General features: G+C 43.4%; 1 protein-coding gene across 4 annotated transcripts in view; it reads right to left on the bottom strand.

Moving 5' to 3' along the window:
- Positions 1-21,932, bottom strand: part of NTM (neurotrimin) — a 916,745-nt gene that overhangs the window by 359,672 nt on the left and 535,141 nt on the right. For all 4 annotated transcript variants that reach the window (XM_088457048.1, XM_088457049.1, XM_088457050.1 and 1 more), the window contains exon 2: positions 4,796-4,880. In XM_088457048.1, coding sequence (XP_088313174.1) covers positions 4,796-4,880 — 85 coding nt within the window. The remainder of the gene's footprint in view (positions 1-4,795; positions 4,881-21,932) is intronic.

Here is a 21,932-nt window from a genome sequence, read left to right as displayed (position 1 = left end):
GTGCCCTTCTATCTATCACTGGTCTCTGATGCTGAATACTAGAGAGTACAGTAATATGTGTAATAATATGTGTAACCTGAGGCTGAACCTTTCCTCACTGGTGCCTTCTATCTATCACTGGTCTCTGATGCTGAATACTAGAGAGTACAGTAGTATGTGTAATAATATGTGTAACCTGAGGCTGAACCTTTCCTCACTGGTTCCCTTCTGTCTATCACTGGTCTCTGATGCTGAATACTAGAGAGTACAGTAGTATGTGTAATAATATGTGTAACCTGAGGCTGAACCTTTCCTCACTGGTGCCTTCTATCTATCACTGGTCTCTGATGCTGAATACTAGAGAGTAGTATGTGTAATATTATGTGTAACCTGAGGCTGAACCTTTCCTTACTGGTGCCCTTCTATCTATCACTGGTCTCTGATGCTGAATACTAGAGAGTAGTATGTGTAATAATATGTGTAACCTGAGGCTGAACCTTTCCTTACTGGTGCCCTTCTATCTATCACTGGTCTCTGATGCTGAATACTAGAGAGTACAGTAGTATGTGTAATAATAATATGTGTAACCTGAGGCTGAACCTTTCCTCACTGGTGCCCTTCTATCTGTCACTGATTCAGCAAGGATCGCTATTCTGCTTATACGCACACCACGCAGTTGCTAATATCAGCGGTGATAATCATATGGCATTGCGATCGCAGCTTGACATAAGGACGCCCACTTCCTCTTACTCACATCCGTATACTTGGCAACATTGCAAAATAATCGGTAACATTGGACCCATACGCACAGTTAGGGAAGGTCAGACCTCACTCAGGAATTGCTAACTTCAGCGCACGCTATGAGACCTCAGACTGCGTATGACATCGCAGTGGCTAATTTGTGAAGGCCCCCGAAATGGCATGCGAACGCCCGACCAGCCCCCACCACCACCACCCACAAACTGCACTTCCTTTCAAACCCTCTGCCATGGATCTGCGTATCCTCTGCGATCGTAGTCCCAATCACAGCATGTGGTTCGCGCATGCACAGTGCAAAATAATTGGCAGATTGCGTGCTTATAGGCAACTGCGATCCTTGCTTAAACAGGCCCACTGTCTGGACACACTGCAAACCTACGTCCCACTCTGTCAGTGACGACATGCGAGAAGTCTGCAAGTGAGTGTGTGCTCATTGAGTTAAGGCCAGTAATACAGAGGGGTCTATTTACTAAGCAGTGTTAGGAGACAGAGTGAAATGTGATAAGGTGCCAGCCAATCAGCTCCTAACTGTCATCTCACAGGCTGTGTTTGAAAAATGATAGTTGGGAGCTGATTGGCTGGCACCTTATCACTTTTCACTCTGTCTCCTAACACTGCTTAGTAAATAGACCCCAGAAACCCTTAAATGAACATTAACAGTTGTTAATCCCACATCCTTCATGTACTGCACCATATCCCTTAAATAAATATCCTTAGAGGATCAAACAGCAAGTTTATCAATATCATCTATGATTTGTAAGGGGAAATAGTGTTCCCCAGCACTGAACTCTTTTAGAGAAGACCTGAATGGTTCCCCCCCCCACCCAGTCTGCCCATCATTTTACTAGGCCCAACACTATCAGGGGTATTCAATATGGGAGCGAAAACATCGTTTTTGCGTTAATATCGGAGGTATGACGTCATTATCGCAGGTTTTACTTTTACACCGTATTCAATTTCAAAGACTTATCGCAGTTTTGAAAAGTCTTTGATAAAAAACGGGGATAACTTTTCACCATTGAATAGGTGTCGAAAAAAAGTGCAGAATTGGGGTTTAGGGGTGCAGGCTTAAAAAAAATAGCCTGCACCCCTGGGAATGACATTTAAAAAAGAAGTGTCAAAAAAAGTTTACAAAAAAAATAGGGACACCCCAAAAAATTAATTTAAAAATTGGGGTGAAAAAAAAAAAATTGGGAAAAAATTGTATAACAATAGGGAAATAGGTTCAGGGCTATTCTGCAAGTATGCGGCAGGTGTTTTGAAGAATAGAATTATAGCGGCAGGTGCACAAATGCAGAATTTTTCAATGTCGGGAAAAAAACACCTGTGCGGCTATTTAAATCCCCGACTTTCAATTAAAGGCTAAAACGGGGGTACCCATAGTGATCCCCCATGTTTTTACAACTTTAGGGGGGTCTTACAATTTTTTTAAGGAAAAATTCGTAACTTTACGCAGATACAACTTCGGAGTTTCCCGTTTTCGTTAATTTTATATTGAATACGGGGATAAGCGGGCGCGCGCCCGATACTTTAACGCAGGTAAAATCTCCGATATGAAACGTAAACTTCGACAGCGAAGTTTACGTTTCATATTGAATACCCCTTTATGTGTTATTATGGATGACCACAAACCAGTCTGATCTCCTGGAGGACCCTCTCCAGATGTGTTACTCTCAGGGTGGTATCACCCACCATTACCACCATATGCCCCCTGTACTGGAAGAGAGAGTATACCCTACCAGACCCCCTCCCAGACAGAACTGCAGGAAAATAGTGCATTCTAGAAACAGGAATCGACTCAACAAGCCCCAAAAAAGCATCAGCCTCTCTAGTTACATAAACTTGGAAGGGTCTCTATAGGATTGCCATATTTCCATTTTGCTGCCTACTGTATGGAGGACTCTGTTCCCCGCAATTACTTAACGTGCGCTAACTGTATAGCTGAATAATTGCTGCCGACATCACTAAATGCTTTCATATACATTACAGAGACGAATCCTAATAACATAATGGTATCACAGGCCGCTGTATATAAAATGCTACCAGTGTAGGTAGCAGATAATTGATGTTTACAGCATTTCCGCCGTCTGATTGCAGAGGAATAAGCACAGGGATCGTGGGCACAGGTAAGACGGAACTTCAGGGGAACTGCAGCGTAGGCTGTGTATGTACAGCATAGTAGAAGACTGTAATTAGCTGCATTGTATAAACACACTGTGTTCCAACAGCATTCAGAAAGTTGCATTTTTACTATGTGGCACGTTGTGCATTCATGTGTAAATAGAACAAGCAATTCTACAATAAACACCATTGTGTGGAAAGGTTAGATCACCATTATACACTCGCCCCAACAGAAGGTCCTCATTACATGCCGTTTCCCAAGATGATGAGACCCCATAGAGGCCGATGACGGGCTGATGCCACTAATCCGGTTAGGAGATCATAGTGCATAGGATAATTAATGAGGGTAATAGGGTCATCCTGGTTTTCAGGCATCAGCTGGGTAGGGCCTGTATTGCGTTATATTTCAGCTTTAATTAAGCAACTTTAAGCCTCTTGAAATAACTGAGCCCCAGAGCTCACTATCACTGCAGCACATTCATAGATGACATCTTCTCAGCGTCACATGTGGCATATAGAATACATTTCTCATAGTTATACATACAAAACATCCCAGCGGAATAGACAAAGACTTACTGACACCCCTTGCCATCCCCAAAACGCAGTCTGGGGAACTCTCTGAACTCCTGCGTAATGTATGGATCACACAATAAGCAACACCGCTTATATTGACAACAGTCCATCATCATATATGTCGGGGGTTCTCCACTCCAGTCCTCAAGTACCACCAACAGGCCACGTTTTGTGGATTTCCTTAAACATGCACAGGTGACTTCATCTATTTTGCTAGGTCAGTAATTATCCCACCTGCTTCCACAGAGTTCTACATAACATGATCTGTTGGGGAAAGCTTGAGAGCCCCCGATATATGTAATCCCAAATACTGTACCTACAGACTTGTTAAACTGGCCACACATCTAAAGATTATCTGTCCAACCAGTTGATTGGTTGGAATGAAAATCTGGTAACTCAATTGACATAGCATGCATTTACATATTCAGATCACTAGTGACCTCACAGCATATCACAGAGCCTCATAATAACAACCACCATACTCACATATCATGCACCTATATCACCAGTGACCCCACAGCATGACACAGAGCCTCATAACCACCCAATAATCAGATATCATGCACCTATATCACCAGTGACCCCACAGCATGAGATGGAGCTGATATAACAACCCACAAACACAGCATGTATCTATACATTTATATCACTAGTGACCTCACAACATGACAGAGACTCATAATAGCAACCCACCTCCACAGCTACAGACATAGTGACCCCAACAGGATGCACCTATATATTTTATATCACTAGTGAGCCCACCGCATGACACAGGGCTGATAACCCCCATATACATAGTGATGACACAGGGCTGATAACCCCCATATACATAGTGATGACACAGGGCTGATAACCCCCATATACATAGTGATGACACAGGGCTGATAACCCCCATATACATAGTGATGACACAGGGCTGATAACCCCCATATACATAGTGATGACACAGGGCTGATAACCCCCATATACATAGTGATGACACAGGGCTGATAACCCCCATATACATAGTGATGACACAGGGCTGATAACCCCCATATCCATAGTGATGACACAGGGCTGATAACCCCCCACAGACATAGTGACCCCACCGCATGACAGGGCTAATACTAACCCCCATAGACAATAGTGGCCCCACAGCATGATAATCACCCCCATATCATGCACATATAGACTTGTTGCACTGGTGACCCCACAGCATCATAATCACCCCCCATATCATGCACATACAGACGTGTTTCCTTGGTGGTCCCACAACATAATAAGTTACCCCATATCATGCACATACAGACTTGTTGCCCTGGTGGCCCCACAGCATCATAACATAACAACCCCCCAAAGACACAGTGACCCCGCAGCGTCTGACCTGAGGATGGCGCTGTCCCCCTGCCGCACCGTCACGTTGTCCATGGCTTTGGGGAAGCCGGGGTCCCCGCTCCGGACCGGCACTCCTGCGGGCACAAGAAAGAGCAGCCTGAGACACAGGGCGAGCAGCCACCTCCAGGGGGCGACCCCCATCCTGCCCCCGACACCCAGCCAGCTGCTGACACTGCACCCGGGGATCTCTCTGCTACATGTCCCCGGGACCCCTCCGGAGCTCCCCGGGACCCGCCGCCTGTGTGTGTGTGACTAGTGGCGGTCTCTGCCAGCGAGGACGGAGGATGCTGCTGTCTCTTCCCGGCTCCCTCCCACTCTCTGACCCTCCTCTCTCCCTCCCTCCCCCTGCCCTCACTCCGGCTTACCTGCAGCTCCGGGGGCTATGCACCCCCAGCTATGTGCCTGGGCACTAACAGTGTGTGTTACTATGTACTACTGTGTATCCATCACTGTGTGTATCACTATGTATGTATCAGTGTGTGTGTATCATTGTGTGTCACTATTTACTGTAACACTGTGTGTATCACTATGTATGTATCAGTGTGTGTGTATCATTGTGTGTCACTATTTACTGTAACACTGTGTGTATCACTATGTATGTATCAGTGTGTGTGTATCATTGTGTGTCACTATTTACTGTAACACTGTGTGTATCACTATGTATGTATCAGTGTGTGTCACTATGTACCAGTGTGTATCCATCACTGTGTATCACTATGTATGTGTCAGTGTGTGTCACTATGTACCACTGTGTGTGTATCAGTATCAGTGTGTATCACTATGTATCAGTGTGTGTGTGTATCATTGTTTCACTATTTACTGTACCACTGTGTGTATCACTATGTATGTATCAGTGTGTGTCACTATGTACCAGTGTGTATTTATCACTGTGTGTATCACTATGTATGTACCACTGTGTGTGTGTGTGTATCAGTGTGTGTCACTATGTACCACTGTGTGTATCATTGTGTGTCACTATGTATCAGTGTGTATCACTATGTACCACTGTGTGTATCACTATGTATGTGTCACTATGTACCACTGTGTGTGTATCAGTGTGTCACTATGTACCACTGTGTATCACTATGTATGTATCAGTGTGTATCACTATGTACCACTGTGTATGTATCAGTGTGTGTCACTATATATTAATATTACTATGTACCCCTGTGTATTTATCACTGTGTCACTAAGTATCACTCGTTATATAATCACTGTATCAGTGCATCTGGTCCCAAGAGGTTCTGCAGCAGTGTCACCATCACAGTATGGGAATATATAAATCAGTACCTATTTCATGTGGAAGAGACTTAATATATATCTATATACCAGTATATATAATGTTACCCCTGATACCAGAATAATAACTACAAACGTATTTGTGAATAATGTATAGGATGAGATTTGGGGAATTAGCAATACAAAATCCCAATTGATGATCTACTGTACACTTAACATCAGTGTTTCCAACTCCAGTGCTCAGGGGCCTCCAACAGTGCATGTTTTCCAGATCTCCTAGTTGGTGCACAGGTGTAGTGGGAGTAGGGAAACACTGCTCTCTACATCTTCAGGTGGATTACTACGGGTAAATATACTAAAGTGAGTGTTTAGAAGTGAGTTTTAGAAGAGATGTTGCCCATAGCAACCAATCAGATTCTACTTAACATTTAACTAGCATCTAGAATAGCTAGAATCTGATTGGTTGCTATGGGCAATATCTCTTCTAAACCTCACCTTCTAGAAGATAATAGCTAGAATCTGATTGGTTGCTATGGGCAATAGCTCTTCTAAAACTCACCTTCTAGAAGATAATAGCTTCACTTCTAAAAACGCTCACTTTAGTAAATTTACCCCCTAGAATCTGCTCCTGATAACTGATGATGAGTGTAAGCCAGAGGTCCCCAAACTCCGCCATTACAGTCCAGGTTTCAAGAATATCCATGCTTGAGCACAGGCAACTTAATTAGTACCTCAGTCAATTTGATTTAATCGTCTGGATTAAAGCATGGATATCCTTAAAATCTGGACTGCAATGGCAGAGTTTGGGAACTTCTGATGTAAGCAAGAGTGTGTATAAAAGTTGAGTTATTCTAAAGATTATTCCCTGACTTTAAAACACAATTAATACTGATCAGCTCCAAGACAGTGTATTTTATCTGAGGTCACACTTTAGTTATAGGTGTCTGCAGCACAGAGAAATGAAGAGATGAATTCTGAGATATTGAGTCTTCAACCTTTTTTAATCACCAAAACCCTCCCCTCCTCCCAGTATATTAAGGGGTTACTGCTCCCCACCTTAGAACGTATTCCCAGCTGTGTTTGTAGAATAATTACCGCTGTGTCACTTTAAACAGATGAAAACCGTCCCTTTGCCAACCTGTTTAAACAGATGAAAACCGTCCCTTTGCCAACCTGACAGCCTTGGAAATAAATTAGTGGAGAGGAAATATAGAGCTTATTTATGGAACATAAATAGCGTTGGATTATTGAAAGCTTATTAATGGAGGATAAACAGAGTTGCAGTTCACTTGTACACACGCTGCGGTGCTTATCCTGCCATTAATACTCCTTGTTAATGTTCTGTAATGTCCCTGCCACACCATAACTGTCTTATTACAACCTGATGAAATGTCGCTGGCGTGCTTTAACCCCCTCACTCCCATCATGGCCTGTCATTGGGTTCTTATACATTATTGCTGTTTGCAATGTCTTCTTTACTTGGGAAGTCTGATTTCAAATGACTGCTGTACAATATTAAATAAGATTGTGGGGGAGATGTATCAAGCGTCGGGGAGAGAGAAAGTGGAGAAGTTTCCCAAAGCAACTAATCCGCTCCTGTTATTTCTCTAGGACAGTCTTTGATATGGCAGCTAGAAGCAAATTGCTTGCATTGGGTAATGTCTCCACATTACTGTATCTCTCTCCAAGGCTTGATACATTCCCCCCTGTATGTTTTCTAATGTTAGAACAGTTTTTACATGGCATCATACATTTAGAATAAGGACATAATGTACAATTTCATACAATACTAATATGTAGTTAAAAGCATATGTAAGATAATAAGGGGTTGTAGAAGTTGCCCATAGCAACCAATCAGCTTATAGAATGTACTTGATAAACACTGATTGGTTGCTATGGGCAACTTCTCCACTAGTCCAGGTCTCCTCTCTCTTCACTGCTTAAAACATCAACCCCTAAGACTATAAGCAGCATATACTAAACACTATATACAATATATAGCTATATTACATGTAGTATATGGTTAGGATTTTATGCAATAATCTTCTCGGCAATGCTCTCATTTTATTCAGGTCAGTGGTGATGCCCCTTGCCCAACGCTGGCAGATCAGCTGAGCACATAATGAGTAAACCCAATGGAGCTGATGGAATATGTGTTGATTATACAACTGTCACTGATCCCAGCCGATGTGTGATAATAAATAATTACCACGATGTACAAAATGCTCTAAAATGAGTATAAGAAACATTTTGCATTATCCCGAGAAATGGACTTTTGTTAATGTTATCCGAAAGTTGCCAGGTGTCCGTCAAATCAAAACCAAACCAGGGGGTAGTCGAGCAAAGTGCATAATTACTGGAGTTGCACCATATATGTAACCACAAATGGAAATATGAGCCTGAGTGAAAGTCTTCTATGTAGCAAACTCCATTCTGTTTCCAAATGACTTACATCCCAAAACCCAAAGTGAATTTAAACTCGCCTAAAGTACTCCATCCAGCGTGAACCATATTGTATGTCCTTGAATGTCACAAAAGATCTGGAAACACAAAGATTATTCAGAAATTGCTAATTGCCTGCTGCCTTATTCCTGTGAATGTCCGTTCAACATTCCTAATCAACCACCAGTAAAAATCAATAATACCCATTTTACACCAGAGCAAAAACCGGGGTTATTGCTGGCTCTACCCGGGTTGCAGTTCAGTGAAAAATAACCCAGGGCAAGTGACCCGGCAATCCAATGCAGGTAGCTACCAAGGACGGACCCAGGATGGACCTGGGTAATGGTGCAGTGTAAACAACACAACCCGGGTTATGCGACCTGAGTCATGTCTAAAATGAGCTGATTGGTGGTTGTGGAGCAGTCACCTCCCACTTTATATGACCTCACAAGTTTAGCGGGGCAGACCTGGGTTCAGTGTGAACGGGGCTGACCTGAGAATAATCCAGATCGATGGTGCTGTGTAAACGGTGTCTCACCTGGGTTGGAACCATGTCTGAAAACCCAGGTCGGACACTGATTTTTGGTGGAAAAAGAGATCTAAATAACCTTCCAGATTAACAGTAAATGATGCTGCAAAGTATCTTTTATTGGTATGCTTATCCACATACAACATTTGGTTTAAGGATTCCACTGCTACAGTTTTGTTGATTTGAGCAAACACAGAACTTCTCTGGCCGTTCTGGGGCCATATATCATTGTATATTTGCACAAGCATAAACATGTAAATGGCGATCCATGACGGGCAGTAAACGCAGCGTACGTACATACATACATACAGTACATACATATCTATCAGTTTAGAAGGCACTCAGAAGACTTTTAAAAGAGTGTTCAAATGTTCACAAATAGGACTCGCACTCCCCTGTATATTTTATGGACACTGTAGTTGGTATTTGTATAAAAGTATTGGCTAGATACGGCCTTATCTCATTGCACTCCAATGTCCTGACACAGCAGACGTTACTCTGTGGCTGTACGGTCATGCTGTTTCCGGGAGAACACATCACCCCCCGATCCTGGATTAGCCAGATGCACGGTGGGGTGAATGGACAGTACTGATTTCTTGTGTTGGACAAACAGCCCTAAGACGAATGTATTTCTGTCCGCGGGGCCATGGACGTCGTGGTCCACACATCGGCAGGCAGATGACATCAACAGCCATTTGCTCTAATTTGAGAGACAATGTCAGTAGTATTCTGTAGTGTAACTGTCTAATATTATATTCCATTCATAACGAGGAGGTTTGTACAAGACTGTTAACCTTTCAAAATTGAGTCACCAAGACTGACATTGACTAACAGTGGATAAGTGTCAAGCCTAATTTATTTTATTATGCTTCCTCTTGTCACAATTAATAGATAATCACTTGGCAGGGATGTAAAGCAGATCACATCCGCACGTTTTCTATAGCTGCTCTGACTGTCTCTGTACACCTTCCCTCGTGTTGTTGTGACACGTACAGTCTTCTGTATAATACATCTATTACAGGAGCCTAATTGCACAGTGTTATTTATTTGGATTATAGTGTATTCTTCATGGCTGGACAGATCCCAACTCACATCCACGGAGGAGACAGAACTATCATCGCTGTCTGACGTTGAGGTCCATTTATCATTTAATATTTGCAGTGTATTCCCCCGAAAAAAAACACAGTTTTTGGGGGATACCCGCATATATTTAGTATCCCCCAGATGTATTAAGGACAGATCGCAGCAGATATCTCTGATACATGCTGTGGTCCCTTAATGTCTGCCAGCACTGCAATGCCCATAGGTTTCTATCGGGGATGAGATGCGGTCAGATTTATCATGTTCCGGAGTCCGCGCAGCTAACGCCATCTGAAAATGGTGTAAGCCACTGTAGCCTATAGGCTATATATCTCCAAACTAGCTGGGAGGAACCATAGGAACCCACCCCCAGCAAAGACCACCGCGCATGTGTGGTCTGTAGATCACGCATGCGCAGGAGGGAAGAGACCGCGGACGCACATTTGGTTTAAGGCCATTTGGCCCCCTTGTCCCCGAGTGTGCTCTTTAGTACATCAGGGCACAATGATTGCATTTTGCAATGTGATCATAATATGGTGCCCAGATAAATGGGCCCCTTATCACTGGTACCCCTGCCTGTCATAAATATTAATAACCCTCCATCCCCCTCCCACTGAAATTTATAAATATATTTCTTATTCTTTCAGCATAAAAAATCCTAATTCATTTGGAAATTCTTAACAAACTAACAAACAAAAAAAATCAATATTTGCATAATTATTAACGCCCTTTGCGGCTAGAAACTGCCTAAAGCTGGGTACACACCTAAAGATTTATCTGTCCAATCTGTTTGGTTGGAACAAAAATCTGGTAATGTATGGGAGCAAGGGGTCTATTTATCATTAAATATTTGCGGCATATTGCCCGCACATATTTACTATGGCCTGAATGTATCATGGAGGGATCGCGGAAGATATCTCCAATATCCACTGCACTCCCTATTTCCGCCAGCAACCGCAATCCCCATACGTTTCTATGGAGAATGTGATACTGTCAGACTTACCAAGTTCCAGAATGTGAAGCTTTCCGGAACTTGGTCCTCGCAACTTACGCCTATGGGCTACACATCGCAAAAATTACCAGGAGGGGATTCCATAGGAACCGCCCTCGGCAATGGCCGCTGCACATGTGTTGTCTGTAGAACACGCATGCGCACAGGAGTGGCCTTAGTAAATCTACCCCTTTGCCCGAGTGGAGGACGAATGTAAATCCCTCCCCAAATCAGCTGCGTGCGGCTTTGGGGATTTTTTTTGGGAGAACACTGCTATCATTTTCCACGATGCTATAGGGCAGGCCTGGCCAACCTGTGGCTCTCCAGCTGTTGTACAACTACAAGTCCCAGCATGCACTGCTTCAGTTTTGCTATTAGGGAATGCTAAAACTGTGGCAGGGTATGCTGGGATGTGTAGTTTCATAACAGTTGGTGAGCCACAGGTTGGCCAGGCCTGCAATAGAGAGAGAATAACTAGAATCTAATTGGTTGCTATGGGTAACACCATCACTTTTCATTTTTAAAAGCTTTAGTAGATCTGGGGAAAATGTCATTTGCTAAGGTCGGTGCAAGCCTAATGCTGGGCATACACTATACAATTATCTGTCAGATATCTGTCCAATCTGGCTGGCTGGAATGAAAACCTGGTAATGTATGGGAGCAAATGACAATCGAACATTTGTTCACAAACACTGGAAAATAGCCAAAAATGTTCGTTCAGCCAAATTGGTTAAATAAAACAAATGTAACCAATTTGAACAATGAATTTTGTCAGTTTTCCAGTGTTTAAAACCATATGATTGACTGTCATTTGGAGCTTCCCTGCTTCAGGGATTGGACAACTTATCCAGTAAAGCTGGCCACACACTAGACCAACTTACATCCAACCAGCCAACTTGCTGATTGGTTGGAATGAAAAGCTGGTAATGTATGGGAGTAAATGATGATCAGCAATTTGCTCCTAAATGCCAGAAAACAGATGAAAATGGTCATCAGACAAGTTTGTTAAATGTTTGATCTAAACAATTTGTTCAAACAGCAGTTTTTGTCCACTTTCTGGCATTTGGGAGCAAATTGCTGATTGTCATTTGCTTTCATACCTGTCCAGATTTTCATTCCAACCAATCAACTAGTTGGCTGGTTGGACAGATAATCTTTAGATGTGTGGCCAGCTTTAGACCAGCGGTTCTCAAACTCGGTCCTCAGGACCCCACACACTTCCTGTTTCCCAGGTCATCCAGCAAGTGCACAGGAGTAATCATTACTCACTGACACATTTTAAAAGTTTCACAGGTGCAGATAATTATTTAACTTGTGTTTCTGTGAGGAGACCTGGAAAACATGCACTGTTTGGGGTCCTAAGGACCGACTTTGAGAACCTGTGGCATAGAGTAAGATACAGTACACAGATCATGGAGGAAAAGTGACTGCAGACTGTGGGAAGCTGAGGACTTGGGAGAAGATTTAAATTCCGGCCGGACAATAACCCAAGTCAATGATAAAAGCCACATTGGAGCAACGTAAATACAAAACAATAATGTCCTGGAGTTTTCCCAAACCTTGGTGCTATTGAAACCCTGTAATATTATTTATCTGTTCACCAACTGCTCTCACCCAACGTAATGGAACCAAAGCAACATTCAAACCTTGCTAACAGTGCCATACATCTCTCTGCCTCCCAAAGTCTATTCACAGCCACAAAACACGTGGAGCACTCTTAATGCTCTAAAGGACAATTAAACTCTGATTTACATAGTTGAAGAATAGAGGAAAATTCATTATGAGTATTATGTGTTATTTCCACTTCAGTTACGATGTAATATTACCAGCAAAACCCTTTACCTGAGTACACAATCTACAGCCTGTGCAGCAGATTTCTGCTACATAGGGGACCCACCAGCCAATGACACGAGCAGCAGCTTTTGAACTTACTCATACCCCTTTTACACCAGAGCAAAAACCCGGGTCTACCCGGGTCGCAGCTCAGTGTAAAAGGGTCCCTGAAAAATAACCTGGGTCAAGTGACCCTGCAATCCAACCCAGGTAGCTACCAGGGTTGGACCCAGGTAATGGTGCAGTGTAAACGGTGCAACCCAGGTTATCTGATCTGGATAATGCCTAAAATGAGTGGATTGGTGGTTGTGGAGCATTCACCTCCCACTTTTTCTGACCTCACAGGTTTAGCAGGGCAGACCTGAGTTCAGTGTGAACAGGGCTGACCTGGGAGTAACCCAGATCAAAGGTGCAGTGTAAATGGGTCTGACCTGGGTCTGACCAGGGTTGGAACCATGTCCAAAAACCCAGGTCGGACCTGGGTTTTTGGTGGAAAAGAGGTATCAGATTGACAAATGGGAGTGAAGCACCACTCTGCTTTATGTGAAAGAGAAGATAAATAGTCTGCTGGGCAGATTATTTAAGTACGCTATATATTCTTATTATAATCTTCATTAATTTGTAAGCCCCCACAGTACTTTGCATTTATTTTGTTCACCTTGTATGTCCCTATATGGTGCATGTCACTATCTGGCACAGCAGACATAAAGACAGAATGTAATACCCACTGCTTGGTATAGTGCACCAGAAGTGGGCAACTGGTTAATGCAACCATCGAGGATCTTTGTGGGAGAGCCCGCCTGCGAATTGAACAAACTATGAAATAGGGATGGCCATCGGTAGCTTACCATTGATGGCACCATCAGTGATAGACATCGATGGTACAATAACCATCTATGGTGAACCATCTATGGTTTGCACCACTCAATGGCCACCGCTGCCTGGTGCCTAGCTAGCCACGGGCCAATCAATATCGGGGGCGGGACTTAGCAGGCCACCAGGATGCGGGGCTAAACTATGTGTTGGGAGCAGAAAAATACACATTGGGTTCCACTTTGCCATCTATGGCAGAAAACCATTGGTTCTCTGTCATGGATGGCAAAACCATCGACCATTGGTAGTATACCATCAATATTTGAAATCTATAGCTGGTTGATGGCCATCTCTACTATGAATACTTAGGATTAGTGCAAGCTCGGAAGGGTCTAGTGCTGTCGCACACTCAGAGCAGTCAGAGTCAGAGTCGCACACTCAGAGCAGGGGCGTAGGCAGACAAAACTACAGTATATAAGAGATCCTACCCGAGTGTCATCTGTTCAATTTGGATCTCGCTACCAGTCATCCTCAGACAATCCCAAATATACTGGGTCTGAACCTAGACTCTTCTGGAATTGAAGTAGTATTGCTCTGGTTAACATCACGCTGGACAATTGTCAAAGACATGGCAGTGAAAATCAAGTGGTGTATGCCACACTATAGCTACCTTGCCAATACAGTAGATGCCCATAGCACAGAGTGCAACAGAGTAACAGAATATAAGAGACAATAACCAGTTTAGACACAACCCGCCAGACATGTAGATGTATCACTATAAAAGTAACAAGTGAAGTGCTGCTCTATAGTCACAACAGAAAGAATTTACTAAGGTTGAAGCTCTACTGAAAATATGCAGAAGTCCCCTTATCAGGTGTGTTGCCCAAGAGGCACTGCATGGGGGAAATAGACTTTCTGTCATATACAGACCAAGTTTACAAAGAAAAGAAAAGCCGTTCTTGTGCAGGCTACACAAAGAATCTATGAGAGAGTCTATGGCAGCTGAAAAGAATCAGTTAAACAGTCTCAGGAAAGTATGGTATTATTCTTGTTCTTCAAAGACCCGGGTCCAACAGTTGCAGAAAGTGCACCAACGAAGCATGGCCATAATTACTCAGGACTGTTGGGTTAAGATTATTGAAGTCTAACTTAATTCCTAAGTGACATTTATTATTGCAGTGTGAGAAGTTGTGTGCACGTGAAGGGGAGGGGATTAGGGTGACTGAGTTAGTACTGGGGTTAAAACGAGTTTAGGGTTCTTGCAGGGTTTAGGTAGGGAAGGAGTAGGTAACGGTATAAATAGGCATACAGTGGACATGGCAGAAAATTCCGTAAGTGAGTAAAACCATAAGAGAAGTTCACACATTTACTAATACTTAAAAAAAAAAAAAAAAATTGTCTGTTAGTATATGTGTAATTTAGCCCCAGACACACTACAAATCACTACAAATTGACCATTAGTAAATCTACAGTACCCCTTGGTGTTTGCAAGCCAGCAATATTTCCAAATAATAATAATACGGGATATAGGAATATGCTGGACTGAGTATCCTTGGCATATAGAGAGTATATTTACTCTGAATGCCCGGGGCAGTGCCAGCTCTACATATAGACACAAGTACCAACTCTGCAGAACAGAACATCATTAGTACACATATTTTTATCGGGAGATGGAACATTTCTCAGCTGCATTCAAGTACTTGTTTGAATGATTTATATCCTCATGTGAGATCCAAAGCAGAACACATGTGCGCAGCATTAAGAGTTAATGTTTGCTGTTCTGCCTGGCACAACACTAATTGCAGAGCAGGTTCACAGACGGACCCTTCTCCTACGTGGCAACGTTTCTCAGAAAACTGCTAATATCTCGCACACAATGGAAAACTATAGCTATTAATTCTGGGGTTAAATCCGCCATCCATCAAGAAATGTGAGGCATCTCATTTCAAACCTCGGTCATTAAATGACTCATACTTATCATTTGGACATGTCCGAAGCTGCTCATTATTGGCTAAAAGCAGGCCTGAGATCAGTTGCTGGACCAACGTCTATTTGTAGCAATGCATGGAAGCCTCCTGCTAGATATATACAACGCAGCTATTGATTACACCCTGGCAGATAATCTACAGAACAACTATGACTGGGAAGACTATGACAGATAAAGCATGATGCAACAATGGGGTTTTAGTGTAGCTGTAACATGTTCTCAGCAATATACTGTATCACTCCTTTTGTGGTGCAAAATTTTACATTTAGCAATTATGTTTTAACACCAAAAGCAAAGATCGCTAATTATATCCATCCTAATTGTCATATTTGTCTACACTTCCCGAAAGTCCAAGAGACTCCTGAATGTCGGGTGGCTTTCCCAGATGTCCAGAGAAGTCGTCCAGGTGCCCATAGGCCCCTTAATGCTGCCCACTTCCTGCGTAATGGTGGGTACACACTGGGCGATTAAAGTGGACGACTGAACGATAACAATATTGTTATAGTTCAGTCATCCACTTTATCGTCCACTTTTATCACAAAAACGATGAACGATAACGACGTCGCGCGTTCCCGCGGGTCGTTCGTCATCATCGTTCATCGGGTAAACATGCAGGCCAACCTGACGATGTCGTCAGGTTGCTGCATGTTGGGGAATGGGGGAGAGAGCCCGGCGCTGAACGATATCGTTAATGATATCGTTCAGCGGGTGTGCTCAATGTCATGAACGACATTGAGCACACCCTGCCGGGGACACACTAGACGATATCGCTCAGGGAGCATATCGTCTAGTGTGTACGCACCATTAAGCTGGTAGTCCTGGAAGCTGGCTAATGAGATACTGAGAATTGCATCATCGGCTGTATATAGTGGATGTGTATAGCGGGAGGTTGCGGCCGTAATCAGGGCTGGCACTAGGCTTCTCTGCGCCTAGCACCATCCTGTGCTGCACTGCTGTGCCCCTTCCCTCCCCAAGCACATACCCAATAATGCCGGCGGGGAGCGGGATTTTCCAGAGTCGGGCGATGGTGAGTTCAGGCAGGGCGCTAGGCTATGGCGCTCCGGGTGACGGCCCTGCTAGCCTGTGCCTTGAGCCGCCACTGGCCACAATGATGCAATATTAGCACCACGTTCACCCTGCACTGCATACTGCTCACCTTGCTGCACTCGCCCACCTGGACCTACCACACAACTGTCAGCAGATATGATTCATGTGCCCTTGACAAATATGCCTCGCCCACCAACTGCTCATATCTGAAGTGCATACCTCCCAACTATCCTGCTTTCTGTGACTGTCCAGCCTTCCCACCCGCGGGCTCAGGGTGGGGGTGTGTGTGTAGTTCAAGGGGGGGGCGGGCACTCCGAGTCTCACCGCTGTTCTGCATGGCAGTCTGGGAATAGATGCCATGCACATGCAGTGGGAGCCCCCAGAGTGATTAAAACAAGGGAGTGGCGCAAGGCCACGTCCCCTTCCAGCGAGGACACGCCCCTTCCAGCAAGGACACGCCCCCTTCCAGCGAGGACACGCCCCCTTTTCGAGTGTTAAGTTGCAACTTCAGAATGTTGGGAGGTATGGAAGTGTAGTACAATGGAAGGCACTAAAGAAGCTGTAAACTATGGGGCTGATTCAAAGTTGGGAGCAAAGCAAAAAAAAAAAAAGGAGTAACTTTGCACCTGGAATAAACCATGAGGCACTGCAGGGGGTGCAGATAATAATGATATATATATATATTTTTTTTTGGCATGCAGGGTAAATACTGTCAGTTGTTGCATGTAGCCCACAAATGCTGGACAGCTGCCATTTAGCATTGAGCAACACGCTCCTCCCAAATCTAACTCTCTCTGCACCTTTTACATCCCCCCCTCCTGCAGTGCAACATGGTTTTGTCCAGGCGTAAAGTTATCCTTTTTTTTTTGCTTAGTTCCTAACTCTGAACCAGCCACTGGGGCCCATTTACCATTAAATATTTGCGGCTTATTCCCTGAAAACTACCCACGAATATTTAGTATCACCCCCCATGTATGAAGGCGGAACCACGGCAGAAATCTCGGATACCTGCTGCGATCCCTCCATTCCCGCTGGCAGCCGCATCCCCCAAAGGTTTCTATAGGGGATGCGATGCTGCCAGATTTACCAACATCTGAAGTTGGCGTAAGCCCATTGTAGCCAAAGGGCTACACATCGCAAAACTTACCTCCCCCTGCAATGGCGGCCGCCCATGTGCCGTCTGCGGCACTACGCAGTTACCCCGACTCCTTTTTGAGCCCCTGTCCCTGCGGTTGCCGGATGATACATTTCTGGCGCTATGATCGCATCTTGCAATGCGGTCATGGGCGGTTATACCATGCCCAGATCGCATTCCAACTGCAATCATTAATAAATGGCCCCCCGCTATGGGCCGGATTCAATTGGACGCGAAAAGACGTAATCGGCAAAAAAGTTTTGCCTATTGCCGCTTTTCGCCTGTTTGCGTCTTATCTCCAAATTCAATTCCAGGACGTTTTCGCCTAAGCGGAAACTCAATGCAATGGATGGAATAGGCGGAAAAGATTCTCCAATGAATGGCAGGCGGAAAAAGTGGAAAATCTCTATTCTGGGGTGCAAATGTGGGGAATAGATTGAGAACCCTTTGGACACCCCCACTAAAAAGGACAAAACAAAAAAAAAAATAAAAAAACTCAGAACAGCCCCAAAAAAGTAAAAAGTGGGGGGACATGGATAAAAAGTAGCGAAACAGGTCTCTTGGGGGTCTGTATGGATGGGGCAGGTGTTTTTAGGATTGCAGGTGCATGCAGCAGGTGGAATTTTTTAAATTTTTAAAAAGTGCACTTTACAGACACTAAAATATGCTACCACGTACAGTCAGGTGCATAAATATTGGTACATTGACAGAATTTTCATCATTTGGCCTCTATTCACCACCACAATGGCTTTGAAATGAAACAAACAAGATGTGATTTAACTGCAGACTTTCAGATTTAATTTGAGGGTAATTACATCCAAATCAGGTGAACGGTTTAGGAATTACAACGGTTTCTATATGTGCCTCCCACTTTATAAGGGGCCAAAAGTAATGGAACTATCAACTCAAAAGCTATTTCATGGACAGGTGTGTGCTATTCCCTCGTTATTTCATTATCAATTAAGCAGGTAAAAGGTCTGGAGTTGATTCTAGGTGTGACATTTGCATTTGGAATCAGTTGCTGTCGACTCTCAATATGAGATCCAAAGAGCTGTCACTATCAGTGAAGCAAGCTATCATTAGGCTGAAATATCAAAACAAACCCATCAGAGAGATGGCAAAAACATTAGGTGTGGCCAAATCAACTGTTTGGAACATTCTTAAAAAGAAAGAATGCACCGGAGAGCTCAGCAACAACAAAAGACCCGGAAGACCACGGAAAACAACTGTGGTGGATGACAGAAGAATTATTTCCCTGGTGAAGAAAAACCCTTTCACAACAGTTGGCCAAATAAAGAACACTCTCCAGGAGGTAGGTGTATATGTGTCAAAGTCAACAATCAAGAGAAGACTTCACAAGAGTGAATATAGAGGGTTAACCACAAGATGTAAACCATTGATGAGCCACAAAAACAGGAAGACCAGATTAGAGTTTGCCAAACAACATCTAAAAGAGCCATTACAGTTCTGGAACAACATCCTATGGACAGATGAGACAAAGATCAACTTGTACCAGAGTGATTGAAAGAGAAGAGTATGGAGAAGGAAAGGAACTGCTCATGATCCAAAATATAAAAAAATATACCACCTCATCAGTGAAGCATGGTGGTGGTAGAGTCATGGCGTGGGCATGTATGGCTGCCAATGGAACAGGCTCCCTTGTATTTATTGATGATGTGACTGCTGACAAAAGCAGCAGAATGAATTCTGAAGTGTTTCGGGCAATATTATATGCTCATATTCAGTCAAATGCTTCAGAACTCATTGGACGGCGCTTCACAGTGCAGATGGACAATGACCCGAAGCATACTACAAAAGCAACCAAAGAGTTTTTTAAGGCTAAAAAGTGGAATGTTATGCAATGGCCAAGTCAATCCCCTGACCTGAATCCGACTGAGCATGCATTTCACTTGATGAAGACAAAACTGAAGGGAAAATGCCCCAAGAACAAGCAGGAACTGAAGACATTTGCAGTAGAGGCCTGGCAGAGCATCACCAGGGTTGAAACCCAACGTCTGGTGATGTCTATGCGTTCCAGACTTCAGGCTATAATTGCCTGCAAAGGATTTGCAACAAAGTATTAATAAGTGAATGTTAGATTTAGGATTTAGTTTGTCCCATTACTTTTGGCCCATTAAAAAGTGGGAGGCACATATAGAAACCGTTGTAATTCCTACACCGTTCACCTGATTTGGATGTAATTACCCTCAAATTAAATCTGAAAGTCTGCAGTTAAAGCACATCTTGTTTGTTTCATTTCAAAGCCATTGTGGTGGTGAATAGAGGCCAAAATATGAAAATTCTGTCAATGTCCCAATATTTATGCACCTGACTGTATGTTCAAGTACCCCAAATATGACTGGACTATTTATTTTCACCCCAAAATACTGTTTTCTATCATTCTTCTCCACTTTTACAAAAATGCTTCTAGACAGCTTTTATCAAAAATTAAGGACACAAAGTACATTTATTAGGGCTAATCGTACACATCTGTAATGATTTCCAGTGTCAGTGCGTCTTATTTTGGGGTACAGACTGATTCCCCCATTCTATTCAGTACTTTCCGCCTGTCATGCATTCGCCTATTGGCGTTTTCGCTTGTTCTGTAATTGAATAGGGCGAAATGCGTGGGTGGCGCGTGACGCGAATTTGCGTCCCAAACAGGCGAATGCGTCGGAAAGTACAACAGGCGAAAGAACTTTTTGCGGCTAATTGAATATGGGCCTATGTCTAGAAATAATGATCATCTTAGAAAAACAAGTGTCTTCCCCTATATAACATCATCCTTTCCTGCCTCAAGGTTTATTCTCTCCATATTAAAATATTAATGCCATGACATGCTGTCCAGTTTATATCTTAACCCCTTAACAACCCCACCAGGTACAAGTACTTTAAAATGTCAATTCCATTAACTGTCACCTGTTAATAACCTCACCCTCTCTATGCAGAAGTATAAATAGTGGACACTGTAAAATAAAAATGAGCATTCACCTTATGCCGCAATCTGCAATGTTTGACCACTCATTAATGCAGTCGCACATTAAGCCGGGGAGCTGTTGGGGAGATAAGCCTGGAGCACCATCGGCCCCCGGCATTAATCCTGCACCACACAAACATGACACACGCCAGCAGTGTTGGCTATTTCCACAAGCTTAAGGACACTAGAATTTGATTTGGAAACAGTATTTCAGTTGTGTGTAAAGCAATATACATTGTGAAATCCGGCCTTATCACAAGTTTAGTGAAGTGCCGGGCAGTACGGCAGGACTCGCCACAGATAAGGTGGACGGTATAAGTGGAAATGGACAGTACACCATTAACCAGAGAATATAAAATTGCTAAATATCATTTCCGAGAGCCTTGGTATGCTGTATTTATTATCCCAGGTTTACACAGACTCCACACTCTGAAATGCAGTACCTCATCTTTTCCCTTATGCTCCTGGACGCTCTCCAAAAATGCGCCCGGGAGGGTGTCTAATGTTCTAAATTAACATATATTAAGGCTAATTTATGTTGCTTTTTTTGTCTAGAAGTAGAAATTTCTAAGAGTTTAAGTATATAAAATAGGTCAGGGTTATTACATTGTTACAGTAAGTACACTGTACATGGAGAGAGTTTGTTAGTACAGAGAAACGCAATGTATTACTTACCCCTCAGCTCTGATCACTTACTGAGAATACTAGACCTTTGTTCTTTATTTCTGTATATAACGGCCAGTGTAGAGGGATAATGCCATGTTTGGCACCATTCATCTGTAACAGACGCTGGACAAATCTTTTATAGCTATAAATGACCTGTCTCGTTGTCCTATAATAACTATATTTTCTTGCAGTGAGAAAGATTCTTCTGTTCTGCAACAATGGTAGAGGCCAGCAGGGGCCGATTCTCAGTCGGAGGCAAAGTGGCTGTATTTGCTGAAGGCAGATATAGAGCCTCATTTATCAACGAGTTTTACAATTCACAACCAGTGATAAAACTCGTTGCGGATGATAATGGTCCTCCAGCCATTCAGCTCCCAACTGTCATCT

This window comes from Taudactylus pleione, unplaced genomic scaffold (assembly GCF_031769625.1).
Source record: "Taudactylus pleione unplaced genomic scaffold, aTauple2 ptg000734l, whole genome shotgun sequence".
NCBI lineage: Eukaryota > Metazoa > Chordata > Amphibia > Anura > Myobatrachidae > Taudactylus > Taudactylus pleione.
Note: the sequence above shows the minus strand (reverse complement) of the source record. Positions and strands in the feature narration are given on the sequence as shown.